This window comes from Drosophila obscura, unplaced genomic scaffold (genome assembly GCF_018151105.1).
Source record: "Drosophila obscura isolate BZ-5 IFL unplaced genomic scaffold, ASM1815110v1 contig_36, whole genome shotgun sequence".
Classification (NCBI taxonomy): Eukaryota; Metazoa; Arthropoda; class Insecta; order Diptera; family Drosophilidae; genus Drosophila; species Drosophila obscura.
Genome location: NW_024542824.1, coordinates 2,069,540 through 2,083,494, shown reverse-complemented (window position 1 = coordinate 2,083,494; position 13,955 = coordinate 2,069,540). Strand labels below are relative to the sequence as shown.

Here is a 13,955-nt window from a genome sequence, read left to right as displayed (position 1 = left end):
TACTCCCACACCCACACAGAGGGATGATATCAGCCATACACATTTCCTTCGCAACCCCCATTGCCACTATTCCCCTCCCTCCCCCAAGCGCCCATGGCCCCTAATTAAGCTTAAAGCCAAAAAAGCAAAAGTCCAAGCGGCAAAAACGAGATGAGAAAACTCAAACACGAACAACAAGGAGAGCAAACACTCAGCCATAGTCGCCCCCATAGTACCCCCCAACTCTATAAACCCCTCCCCCCATCCGTTGCGAAAAAAGCAGTAAACTTAAATGTTTGCGTATAATTAAGCACTCATCCTTTGGTCGTAATTAAATTTTGCATGTGCACATCCAACAGATGCCTCGGACTGGGGGATCCGGCTCTGACTTTGGGGCTCGGGGCTCTTCGTTCTAGAATGTATAGGTATGTATGTATGTATGTATGTATGTATGTATGTATGTATGTATGTTGATTGCTGTAGGCGTCAGCTCTCTGAGGGGGTGGGCATACTGAGAAGGGGTATATAAGTCCCACGCCCTCTCAGCTGCCGCCGCCTTAATTGCTATACTCAACAAGGCAGTCATCCATCTCCCTCGCAAACCCTCTCTTATCCACGCTGTCTCTCTCATTCTCCAGCCTCTGCTTCCCTCCTTTTTTCGCAGCCTTTACTTCTCTCTCTCTCTCTCTTTCGGATACTTTCGTGAGCTTCGCTTCCCTCTCTCTCTAATTAAGACATTCACAAGCTCGAGTGTTGTCGTTGAGCTCGTTAGTTAGTACATAACTTTTCCTCTAGGCTCAGCCAGATGCACGAGGGGCAGGTGTGGGGTCTACGGGGTCTCCCTCTCTCTCTCTCTCTCTCTCTCGGGTAATATTGTCAATGTCAATCTTGTGCCGCATACCTTGGAGGATTAGTCTTACTGGCAAAAGTTTTTCTTAAAATTTTCGCACTTTTCGCACAGATTGCATTTGGCCAAGGATAAAGTTTCCACGACATGCGAGAGACATGCCCCATGTCCCATGCCACATGCCACCACTGTTTCTGTATGTGTGTGTGTGTGTGTGTGTACTCTGGCGTAATTAGTCGGGCAAACATTTTAATGCTTTACGCAATTCTAACAAATTAAACTCAAGCAATCAACACCTACCCAGGCTTAGCTTCTCCCCTCGTACCGCCCCACTCGTGCCACACACTCTCCCCCACCCTCACCCACTGCCTCTTCCACGTCAAAGTCAAACTTAATTTCCGCAAAATGTATTTTTTTTCCACGAAACTTTTTTGGGGTTCGGTTCTTTCCCCGGGACTCTGTTTATTATATTAGGCTACACCCGAAAAGTTTGTTGCCGGCTGCCAGAGAGGCAGGGGTTTTGCTAGGGGAGGGGGCAGGCGAGATGGAGCTTATTTTAATTGCATGATGAATATTAAAATATTTGCTTAATTTATTATTCAGGCATTCGCATTCGTGCGCGCAAACATCACGAATACAGGTGGAATTTTGGCTGGCATCCCAGGTACATAACTACATGGATTGGTGTAGGGGTTTTGGGGGTATGTATTTAATTTTGGGGCGTTTCTACAGCACATAGATGTCGTTACATATTTAAGCAGTTCCTGGCGTGGCTTCCAAACTTCTGTAATATATATTTACGTAGTTATTTGTGCATAAAGTATGTGCGTGTGTGTGTAGAGATTCTCGGGCGGTGCTGTCAGGTATTCAATTAACATTTCAAACTGAAAAGCAGATGATTCCAGCAGATGATTTTCGGGCTTTGGTTTATAGAGGAGCGTTTTGTGTGGATTATTCTGAACATACATATTGTACGATAGTCTTTGGTGGGAAATTGGGGCATATAATTAAGCTATGTTACATAAATGAGTCTTGGCATTTGCAGCAGAATAGTAGAAGACGTCTTCACACTCCCTTCTACACTCGAAGAACGGAGACTTGCAATCACAGATTTTATTCTGTTACACATACAAAAAAAAACACTCAAAAACTCTTCCTACTTTCCTTCAGCGTTTTACTTTACTTTACTTATTATTTATTTGTTTTTAAATGTTTTGGTTTGTGCATTTTAAACATCTTCCATCGCCAAGCCATGACAATAAATATTGCACTTAACTGCTTTTGGGTCATTGCATAATTTGAGATGTGTTTTTATTTTCTTCGGGGGCGCCCATTACGTGAAACCCGTTCTGCAAGTGGAGTCGCCTCTTACATGACTTGCCCCTGACGTCATGCCCGAGACCTTCGCTGGGGCCCTGTCATCCAGGGCAAGATTAGTGCGGATTAGTGCTTATATCTCAGCTGATTGAACTGAAATAATTATTTATTTAGTTGTTCGATTTGCATAAAATATGCGTGCCAGAGCCAGAGAGAAAATCAAAATCAAAATACAAGAAAAGAAAAGAAAAGAAAGCTTTAGCAGCGCATAGATACATATCTTTGGAGTGGAGTCTGCTGAGCACTGAGTGCCTGACTAATGCGATGATAAATGCTTGCGATGAAACGCTTCACTTGAGATTGGAGTCTGGAAGGAAGGACATCCGGCACTGGGGCATTTGAATAACAATATCATAGGAGAGATATCACAAATTCTGAGTGTTTTTCGCATTCAACAACGAAATCGAAATCGATTTGGTCAACCGTTACAGCAGCAGGAATATCATCATCAGGAGCAACTGGCAGGAGTCGCCAGGGGAGGATGCAATGATTCAGCAATCACAGAATCCTCAGAAGCGTGCCCCTGCCCAGTGGGTTGTCCTGCGTCCTGCGTCCTGTCGCCTGGACTATTATGTCTCTACCGGATCCTGTTCTCTTTTTATTGTGGTGTAATATTTGTTGTTTGGGCGCGTTGACATGTGAGTGGAGTGGAGTGGAGTGGCGTGGCGTGGACTTGAGGGCCGCCCGTGGCCTCTTTGCTGGCTGATGAGACCGCCCACTGATACAGATACAGAGAGTACAGAGAAACCGAGAGAGTACAGAGATCTATACAAAAAAAAAAAACCACTGCCTTTTGTGCGTCGTTAGGCCCGTGGCATATGGTTACTTTGCCAGCGAATTTCGACTACAACAAAACACCCCCCGTTTACGCCCAATTTAATTTTCAAGTAGCTTTTTATGGGCCTGTGGCCTGCAGATGCTGGAAAATTTACAACTTGTGATCTGAGTGGCTCAAAGGCAAGAAATAACAGAGTTAATATTCATTATGAATATTGAATGAGAAGCTGCGAATGGGATTTGATGCTGAATGCTGAATGCTGGTAGGATGATTAAAGGACGATCCACATCTTGTATGCCCAAAGAAATTATAGGATTGTCTGATCGATTCAATAGAGAAATAGAAGAAGAATCATAATCCCAAATAATAACTATATTTTTATCTCATTACAGCCAGAAATACGGTGCTTGCACTTGTGCGAAATTTCAAATGAATTGCATGAATGTTAAGTGAAATATTCAAGTAAGCCAATTAGGATTCCAGCTACTGCAGTTTCCACCACCTCCTGGGGGACTATCCATGTCAGCAGCACCCTCTCCCACATGCCATCTACGTACCATGCGTACTCCCCCATTTCGATTCGACATTCGCAAACGATTATAAACCCAACGATCTGCTAATTGCCTGCGTGTCATTAAGCTTCCACTTACAAAGGAATTAGACAAACAAACAATAAAATTTATGGCAAGTGTCGCATTTTGTCATCAAGCAGCGACAGCGACAGAAAACAACTGCCAGCAAAAATAAGGCAAGAAGGAAGGAAACAGAAGGAAGGACTCGACTCATTGCAACCCCTGGAAGTGCTCGGCGCAAATATTTACGAAAAATCCCAAGCACTGGATTGCGACAAATGTCACCCCTAAGTGGGCAGGGCAGCCACTCCATCTCTCTCTGCTGGCTCTGGCTCTGACTCTTCGTATGGTTTCTGTTCTCTGTTTTGGTTTTCTGGCGACGATGACTAAATTAGCCGTTGATTGCACTAGCAGGAGGATGGCAGCGGAGGTCAGACGGTCCAGCCAGACAACGACCGCAATGAGAGCAATAATGACATTAGATGTTTGGGTGGATGGACGGAAGGACGGTGCTTGGACTTGGGAGTCGCAGTCCCTTCGTCTGAGGGACCGACTCCTGTGGTGCTGCCTCCTCTCACGGGTTATTGAACAGGCGTGCGCAACGGAAGGCGTTTCTACTTAATGCTCTGGATGGAAAACGTTTAAATTCCATTGGCGCACTTCCGGTCAGCGGATGTCGTGTGCGCCAGCGGAAACATTAAGAGAGCAACATTCGCCTCGCACTCTCTGCCCACCATCCAATCCTCAGCGCAAAGAAATCCCTGCCCTAATGATGCCGTGCCATTGATACCATCAACGGCACGTGCAAAAAGAAGGGCGCCCAGTGTCTAATCACCAACGGAACATCGCCTGAATGACTCGCGCCATTGTCTTTAACATATGTGGGATATGCCACACGGATAGTCGCTTCTATCTATCGGTAGGTAGGATGGTTGTGGGATGTGCCAATCCAATCCCTTTCGAATGAGTGCGAATATAAGTGACTAAGTCTACGTGAAATATCAAGAGCTTGATTTTCTATCTTCTGTATGATTCGGAGGTAATATTAGTAGCATATCTATCTATAGTTAATAAGCTTTGGAAATTATTTAAGGCGAATAGAAGCCCCTCTCTAACAGTCTTTTATGTGCATCATTCTGAGTGGGATATATCACAATGGAATACTTCCACTGCTAAGCGGAGTATCATTTAATATAATACAAATTTACTTACTTATCGCCGGCGCTTCCAGCACCAAAGCTGCCAAAGATGTGGCTACCAAAGGCCGCGGCCGCTGCAGCCGAGCTGTGCGGCATCTGGGGGGCATGCGGCGTCGTGGGCGTTGGCGTTGGCGTGGGCGTGGACGAGGCCGAGTTATTCGAGGAGTGGTGGCCCATCCGGGAGCCGGTGGTCAGCGACATGGGTCCACCCACCTCGATGGGCGAGTCGGTGTTGCGTGAGTTTGAGGGGCTGCTGGGTGCCTGGCCGCTGGCCAGCGGCGTGTGCTCACGCATGCCCGGCGACGGGGAGCCGGCGCTGATGGAGCCCAGCGACTGCGAGGCTGAGTGCGGGGTGGCGGTCAGCTGATTGGAGGACAACGGACGCTCGTTGTCGCTGGAGTCCAGATGCATGTTGCCGCCAGGGCTGTGCGAGTGCGAGTGCGAGTGCTGCTGCTGCTCCATGGGGCCATTGGCCATGGGACTGTGCGAGCGCTGACGCGGCATTTCGTCCATGTCGTCGTCTATTTCGCCAGTGATGTCTGGCGAGGACTCGCGTGAGTCATGGAGCTGCAAGGAGCGAGTGAAGTACTGACTAATATCTAGCTCTCTGCTCCGCGTGGAATTTTCATTCCTCGCTATATTATTTTCTTTGCCCCTTACCTTATCCAACGAGCTGCTGCTCTCGCCATTTTCTCGCTTGCGCTGCTCATCCTTGAGGCGCTCCGCCTTGCGCCATTTGGCTCGACGGTTCTGGAACCAGACCTAAAGGCAAAACGGGAACGGGAACGAGAACGAGGAGAATGAAATTGATAAAGTTTTTAGAAAATTGGCCACATGACTATTATTTGTGCCACGGGGCAAGTTCTCTTGACTTTCGCCTGGCAGCCAATTGAAAATTGAAAAACTTTCCCCACACACAAACACACACACACAGAGAGCAGAATGATTGTTGCTGTTGTGGAAGGAGGAGGAGGGGAGGGTGGGAAAACAATAAACAAAATTTTCCACCTCACAAACTTTAACAATTTGCTTTCCATTCCCCTTTCCATTCCCTGTTCGCTTTCCCCGTTTCGCTTGCCCCCTTCCCTGTTCGCTTGCCAATCTAAGACATAAACAAACAAAATCTGATTTTCAATTTTGCCAACGAAGACAAAACAAATTTGGCCTGTAATCAGCGCCTAAATTTTTGGTGGGGTAAGGACGGCACGGGGGCACACATGGCATGGCATGGCTGCTGCTGCTGCTGTGCTGCTGCTGCCTTACCCCTAATGAGGCTCAATCAAGACAATGCCCTGGCATCCTCAAGACACAACAGACACATCCTTTTGGATTGCTTGCTTATGCGCGCGTGTTTCCAGTCCTTCCACTGCCGCTGCCTCTGCCTCTGCCGCTGCCACTTCCGCTTCCCTTTCGTTTCGTTTGCTTTTAGTTCCGGTTTGCGCTGATTCCCCTTAGAGCTTAGAGCGCCCCTAATGGGATTTCCGTTAGAGGCGCCATCTTGAATGTTCTCTCTCTATCCTGTCTGTATATATATCAGAGTGTGTGTTGGTGTGTGTGTGTGTGTAAGTAAATTTCCTAATCAAAATTCAAATTAGACATTGTGCAAAAGTTCGCCTTCATTCAGCCTTCATTGTTGTAATCATAACGCAACATAAAACAATTTCAACATTCTTTGCCCCAAAGGCAAATGGGGCTCCAACTGCCACTGCCGCTGCTTCTCATGGCCGCCATGTTGCCCCAGACTTGTATAGCCCCAACTCCCGCCCTGGCAAACAATAAATTGCGCACAATCCAACCCCCAAAAGACAGGCAGGGCAGCCACCCACCCACTCCCTCCCAACATAGCACACACACACATCCACCTCCACTCCCACTCCCATTCAGTGCTGAACTTTTCCTTCGTTCGTCTCCCTTTTTTTTTTCGGTGGTGACGCCCACCAGTTACTTAATACAATATTTATGCCATAAGCACATTACCAATAAAATATGGCTGGGCGAACTTTTTTCCTTGCGGCCCTTTGGGGGTAGCATAGAGCAACAGAGACGCAGATATAACCAGACAGGGACAACAGGAGTGGCTGGTGTAGCTGCTCCTTCCTTCCCGCCTGTTATTATGACAAAAATTGAATAATGAAAAACAATTGTGTGCTCACTCACTCCGCCTTGCCTTTGGGGTATACACCACTATATATGTATATATATGTATATGTATATATGTATGTTTTTGCCTTCAATAATAATTTCATGCACAATTTTGCTTTGTTTTATTAGAGCCCCCAGACCTCAACGTGTTTCCTATTTATTCAATTCCACTTGGTTTAGTTTCTTGATTGCTTGCTGATGCTCCGAGAGGAGGAAGAGGAACTGCTGCTGTTACCAGAAAGACAAAAAACGAATGCATCTTAGATTTTTCCATTTTTAGGAGGAAGTGTTAAGGTGCCTAAAGAATCGATGCAGTGTGGGTCACCAGAACATTGAAATACCTACACACCTGCCTTTCTCTGCACATGTTAATTAAAGCAGAATATAAATGAGCAAATGGCTGGAAAATGTACGCTACGGAAGAAGCTGAAGGGTAAGAATTATTTCCTTACTTAGTTTAATCGTTTAATTTAACTGCAACAGTTCAGCGAAAGTTCAGAATTTTAGTACAATTCGAGGCTACAATTTTTGTTTGTATGCAATTTAAATTTTCTTAGAAATTAAATTATTAAATCACAATAAATTATTTTTTGAATATTTATTACTGAATAAATATTCTGAGATTCCAAACGTATACCGATTCTGGACAACCAAGCCCAAGAAGGATCCCTACCCTGCCCGAAAACCTTCAACCCAGAGTGCACTCCGCTCCACATGTCTCTCCTTATCAACACATCTTGGATCGAAGCACCCTTCTCCATTACCCACTTCAAGTTATTTATTTATTTAGCCAAGAACAACGCCCAAAGGCGGCAAAAAGTTCTCATAATTCTCAGGAACAATGGCAACAATGGCAAGCGAATAATAAGCGTAACAATTATTCATATACTCCGCTTCCAACAGCAAACAGCAAACAGAAAACAGAATTTTTGCGGTTACAAGTTACGAAAACCGATTTGCCATGAAAACGAAAACAAATAAGCAAACAAGCAGGGAAGCAAGCAAGCAAGGACGGGGTCCTGGGGAGAGAACGCACTCGTCGTATTTATGGCAGGGAGGGAGGGCCAGTGTAAATAAAACAAAGTTGTTACACACCAAAATTACAGCAAAAAAAAAAGGAAACAATGAAGTTGAACAAAAGGTAAACACCACCCAGAGTACGCCGCGTATCTGGGTATGGAGAGGGTGAGGCTGAGGCTGAGGCTGAAGACCCAGCAGGGTCTGGGGTAATTACGGACAAGTGCGCACCATTAGCTTCCGCAAACAGTTTGTTCCTGCCCCGGCTACTGCCACTGCGCTGGCAAGGGGCACAAGGAAACACTCAATGCAAACAACACCCAGGAGCCAGGAGCAAGGACCAGCAGCCGATCAGGATGATGAGGAAGCAGCTCAAGTGGAATGAATGAACAGATGTGTTAATATCAAACGCATTTTGAGGTACCACCCAAACCCTTTGCAACAATAATTGGGCTACCGCAACAGCCAACACCATGCACCACGCTCTCCCGTACTCTCCCGTACTCTCCCGTACTCTCTCTCTTTGCCATCCCTGTGGAACCGCCCATCGCCGGGGGCTAGCCATAAGGCTCGGTTCGGTTCGACTACCGCATTCGGTTCGAGGCTGCCATCAACTTGGATCAGCATTAAAGGATTACTCGAGCAAATGCAATTATTTGACAGGCTGGTCCTGGTCAACCCCTTTGGGCGCTTCAGCCCGCAACCACTTCCACACACCCACAAAGCGAATTCCTTCCTTCCTTCCATCCTTCCATCCTCATCGTCATCTTCTGCGGTTATTCTTTTCTCTCCTCGCTAGTTTCTCGCATTCGCCGCAGTGGTATTTGGTTCCTGTGATTATAATAAATTATCAATTATTGGCATTATATGTGGTCGCCCACTCTTTCGTTGCTCCGAAGGGGTTTGGCTTGGGTGGTGCTTGGCAGTGGGTGTGGGTAGGGGTGTGGCTGTTTCTCTTGAGATTGCCGTGGACTGTCGTTGGGTCTGGGCTGAGCACATTAATTCTAATCGAATTAGTTATGTATGAGGTGCGCATATAGTCGGAAATATGAGACGCGCTAATCGCAGTGCTGGAGTGCTGTAGTGTGGCCTAAGGACTTCATTATTTATCGTCTATCCGGGGAAATTGATAACTAATGTTGGAGCGAACGAGGGGCTTATGGCGGATATCGTGATTAATGTGTGCGGAATTATTGTAGCTGGAATGGCAGGCAAGTTCCCCATAACTATTTGCTACATATTGATGCAGATTAGGAGCACACCAGTCGATGATTTATGAGTGCAGAGCTTTCAGTACTTTGATAATTTATATGATTTTCGACTCATATAAAATATTATCAATTACTGTAAATATAAGTGTACGAAAATATAATTTAAATTCTCTCCACAATACATTTTCCGATGGACTCACATCTCGAGAGGGTTTCCCCCAATATCTAGCATTCAAAAATCAAATTTTTCACTCATCTATCAATCAATATCACTTATTGGAAAGCTCTTCGGCATTAGCTCACAACTGGAAAGTGCTTTGTCCTTGTCAGGTGCACAGCCTCCCCATCAGGTATTCGCTGTACGCGTATCCGTGGGGCCTGATCCACAGCTGGGATTCCTGGCTTTGCCTATAAGCTCGCTGGGATACATTAAGTAAATGATTTTTGCAATGAACTCAAATGCGTTGCGACAGGCAGCAGCAGCACCAGCAGCAGGACCCTCTACTGGGCTCGTGGTTGGGCATCAAAAATTGACAGACGAAAAAATCTCGTGGAAAATCGTATCGGGTTACAAACGTTGGGATTCGCGAGGCAGATCCATAGAGCGGCTAAACTGAAGTCGGCGGGGAGTTCCATTCCAGCCGGGGGGAATCAAACGCAGTACACATAATAAATTGTATTATAAAATTTATTTTCGCTCTGCTATGGTGGGTCCCCCACTAAAAAAAAATGTGTCAAAATGTGGTCGAGAGAAAGGGAGGATGGCGCCGCACCGCACCCTCATCAAAATATTTGGCATTCATTCCATTATCGAAATCCCAGACTAAGCTGTCCAGTCCGACCACGAAAAAGTTTTGCCGCTTTTTCCACCAATTTTTCCACAAATTTGTGTGTGTTCCTTTTTTTGTGTGCTTTCGTGTTGGTCTGTCATTTAAAGATCTGTCTCTCTGCTCTCGTTATAAACTCGGACCAAAGTTGGTGGCATTTGACAGACGATTGGGGGTGGGAAATAGACAAGGGTTGGGGGGTGGGAACGATATCTTGGGTAATTTTGTTAGGGCCTGACAAGTACACGTGTTTGCGACAAGTGTCCCATTGTTGGACACTTGACATGCAGCATTCTGTATTGTGTAATTTTTTATTATTGCAAATTGAATTGAAGGTATCTGGTTACGCCTGAGAAAGTCATTCATCGGAGAAGGAGTACTACGAGGGGTACTACGTATATATGACATGAGAAGTGGCCTAATTGGGCCGGAAATAGATGGGATGGAGAGGACGTTGTCATTGCCATATAAATGCCACCAAAGTGTTTTTAATAGCCACCAAAGTGTGTGTGGGCCTCCGACAACGTGTCTAGTTAGTGTGGCATCCTCATTAAGTTTCGTTTCTGCATCTTTTTCTGTGCATAATTTGCTTTTGGCCTCAGATACAACGTGCTCGAGTGTGCACACAGTCAGCCTGCCTGCCTGCCTGCCGCCCACCCATAACCTGACCTGAGATATGATGACGCTGCTCCAAGAGAGAGAGAGAGAGATACAGATACAGAGGGGCTCTTTAAGTGTGGAAGTAGATCCGCTAATTGTCAGCTTTCCGTGCGCTAATCTGACAAATGCACCACACAATTCCATGCAAATTGGCCCCGTCTAATGGTTACCACAGCTACAGTTACAGTTAACAGTTACCCCTTTCTTACAGCCCACGCTACAAAAATCGTTTCCTGACTTAATTTGCATCTGTAGCCGCACGAAGCTGTGCGGCTCCGTTGCCTCGAAAGTGATTCTAATTTTGGAAACAATTGTCAATGAATGGCATTAACCAGGAACAAAATGAATGAACATCGTAAGCATGACTGAATGGCAGACACAGGGCAGACAATTGACGCAAATATAATGAGGTTCAAGAGCCATGTAAAAGCATGTTTCCGTGCAAGAGAATAATGGATAATTGCTGAAGGAAATGGATCTTCGAAGAGTGATTATTTTGAGTTCTATTAGTAACCTTTCTACACTCGTAATTATGTTCGAAATTTAGTCAAGTTTTAGGTATATTCTTCAAAGATTTTGGAACATATTTATTCAACATTCAACATGACTACTTAACCTACTTTAACTGCTCCTACAATCATCATTATTCTGCTGCTCATAAGCGTCCCTGAAGCAAAACGAAACTCTCCTCCAACTGTTATATTGAAAAGTAAATTTGATTTATTTAGGGGCATGGAGGGGAGCCTTGATAACCAGCAGAGAAGAGCAATTTGCCATGCCCTCAGTGCCCAGTCCCCAGTTCCCATTCCCCATTCCCCTTGCCTTTTCCATTTTCTTTTTATTTTCTCTTTTCCTTTTTTTTAACGCTTAAGAACTTTGCATATTTTGCTGCTCGGCTGTGTCTGCCTCTTGCCTGGCGTCTCGTGGCACATTCAAAATGTATATAGAATACTTTTTTTTTTGTGTTTTAAGGAAGTTATTGCATTAGGTATGTAACGTGCCACCCCGTCCGAAACCCATTCCCCTGTCTGTTGTAATCCTCCTCCGAATCCTTGGGCCTTTACAGCGCATGCATATGCATTATTAATAGAGAAGGATTGGCAGGAGGATGAGTTCCAGAGAGAGAGAGCTTTGATCAGACTGCGTGACCTGCCCAGGGTTGTCCTACGGTTATTCTTATGAAATTTGATACGATTTTGTAAACTTTTTCCATATTTTACATAATTTTGCAGAGCCCCAAAAAGGGGTCAGCGAATCAGTGTTTGCAAGATGGAGTCCTTACCTGAACACGTGCCTCTGTGAGGTTGATTTTCATGGCCAGATCCTCGCGCGTAAACACATCCGGATAGTGGGTCTGGGCAAATGCCGTCTCCAGCTCCTCCAGCTGTCAGTCCGCAAAAAGAAAATAATTAAAAATGTAACAACATTTCTTCCTACATTTTCCTTTTCACAGTTTTCCTTCCAGCTTCTGCTGCTTGCTCCTCTTACCTGTTGCAGTGTGAAGGTGGTGCGATTCCGTCGCTGCTTCCGCCGGACAAAGGTCTCATCGTGTATGGCAGGATGATACGAGTAGCTGGTGTCTGTTGCAAGCAGAAGAAAACACGGCAAGCATGGGTATTAGTCATGTGAGGTGTTGCATTAGCAGGCATAATTCAACTAGTTGCAACTTGGGGGATTTACTAATTGAAAAGCGGGAGAGCATAAGTGCCGATAAGCTGGGGATATGTTTTTGTTAGCTTCCGACACTATCTTTTAGTAGGAGATCTAATTAAGGTTTTAAGTAGGGTTTTTAGTAGGGAGTTTAGGAGCTTGAAGAAAGTACTTCTGCCTCTGGTGTCTTTGTATCTGACATTTGCTAATATTTGTGCCTATTTCCCCTGTTATTTGGAATACTTTATTCAATCTGTCTACCTACAGTTCCCACAAATATTTCTGTTCATACCTCTGCACGTTGCACTCAGGATTCCCTTGGAGTTGATCTTCCAATAACTGAAAGCGGAGACAAAGTTTCCCTCTAAATTTTGTATGAACCAACTATAACTGCCTGAGAAATCATTCATGGAGGAAGAGTTTTCTCCACAGTGCCTTCAGCAACCCTTTCCCTGCTCGGCTGCCACATGCCTTTGCTGAAAGCCAGCTGTTGCCAAAAATTGCAGGCTAATTGAATTTTCTAGCAGCAGCGCCATTTTGTATGCTACAAAATATTTTATAACTGCCTTTTGAGCTCCAGCAATAGACAGAGCAAGGGAGTGCAAAGTGGGGAGGAAAAAGGCGTTGACAGCCCCACTTGACCTCCACTCAAAAACCACCCTGCTACATTCCCCAACGAAAAGGGGTGGCAGCAGCATCAACAGCAGCAGCAGCAGCAGCAGGGGAAAATGTAAAACCAAAGTCCAGAGGCAAAAGTCGGAAAAGGCGGAAACTTTGTCGGACCTTTTTTGCCGGACCGGACTCCGTTTCGGACTTTCGCTCGTGTTGTAAAATTAATTTTCAATTTGATTTTAAATAAATAATTAGCTGGCAAATTGCAAAATTTAATTTTAATTTTCTTTCGTTGCCAAAGCTCTTCTCTCTTTCTTTCACTCTCTCTCTCTCTCTCTTTGGCTGGACTGTGTGTCAACTTTTTTGTCTCTCTCTCTTGGTTTGGGCTCTAATCCGATTAGCTGAAATGTTGTTACTTTGGCATTCATTTGCGCTATGCTGAAGGTCGTACCAGAGCCAGAACTCAGGACTCAGAGGCCAGTCCTCAAGCCCATGCCCCGCAGGGACTCTACGTAATGCGCACTAATGTTGTTTGCTACGTTTTTCTTTCCCTCCCTCTCCCTCTCTCTCACTCTCTGGCCCATGTCTCTGTGGGTCGGAAAAGTGTCGCTGTGCTTGTCATCGATTAATATTTAATTATGAAAATAATTAGAAAATGTTTCTCAGGTAAGCAAAGCCATGAATCCATGTATTCTGCTAATGAAGCACGCCGAATAGCAGACCGAAAATCAAGCAATCTGTTCACAGATGAGGATGAGGATGAGAAGGAGGACGAACACGAGGACTAACTCGTAGGCTAATCGAATAGTCGATGAGTCAGGATACGTGCACTCAGCATATCTTTTTGTGGGGGCTAAAGTTAGCATGTTAATTTGATGGCAAGATAGGCTATCATTAGGGGTGAGTATAACCAAAGACTCTATAACAGTTGTTATAGAGTCTTTGGTATAACGACACGATAGGTAAAATATCAATTATTTAACCGCCAGCTAAATATATAAAAAAATCACTATCGGTAGAAATATATAAATAAAAAATAATATACTTTTAATTAGGAAATTTATAATATTTTTATTAATTATAA

The 13,955-nt window shown here is 45.0% G+C and overlaps 1 protein-coding gene across 1 annotated transcript in view; it reads right to left on the bottom strand.

The window, feature by feature from the left end:
• Nucleotides 1-13,955, bottom strand: part of LOC111079951 (homeobox protein aristaless) — a 30,668-nt gene that overhangs the window by 2,514 nt on the left and 14,199 nt on the right. Inside the window, exons 3-6 of the mRNA XM_022375294.2 lie at nucleotides 12,098-12,189; nucleotides 11,892-11,993; nucleotides 5,413-5,514; nucleotides 4,766-5,319 (exon numbers count right to left, since the gene is read on the bottom strand). Coding sequence (XP_022230986.2) covers nucleotides 4,766-5,319; nucleotides 5,413-5,514; nucleotides 11,892-11,993; nucleotides 12,098-12,189 — 850 coding nt within the window. The remainder of the gene's footprint in view (nucleotides 1-4,765; nucleotides 5,320-5,412; nucleotides 5,515-11,891; nucleotides 11,994-12,097; nucleotides 12,190-13,955) is intronic.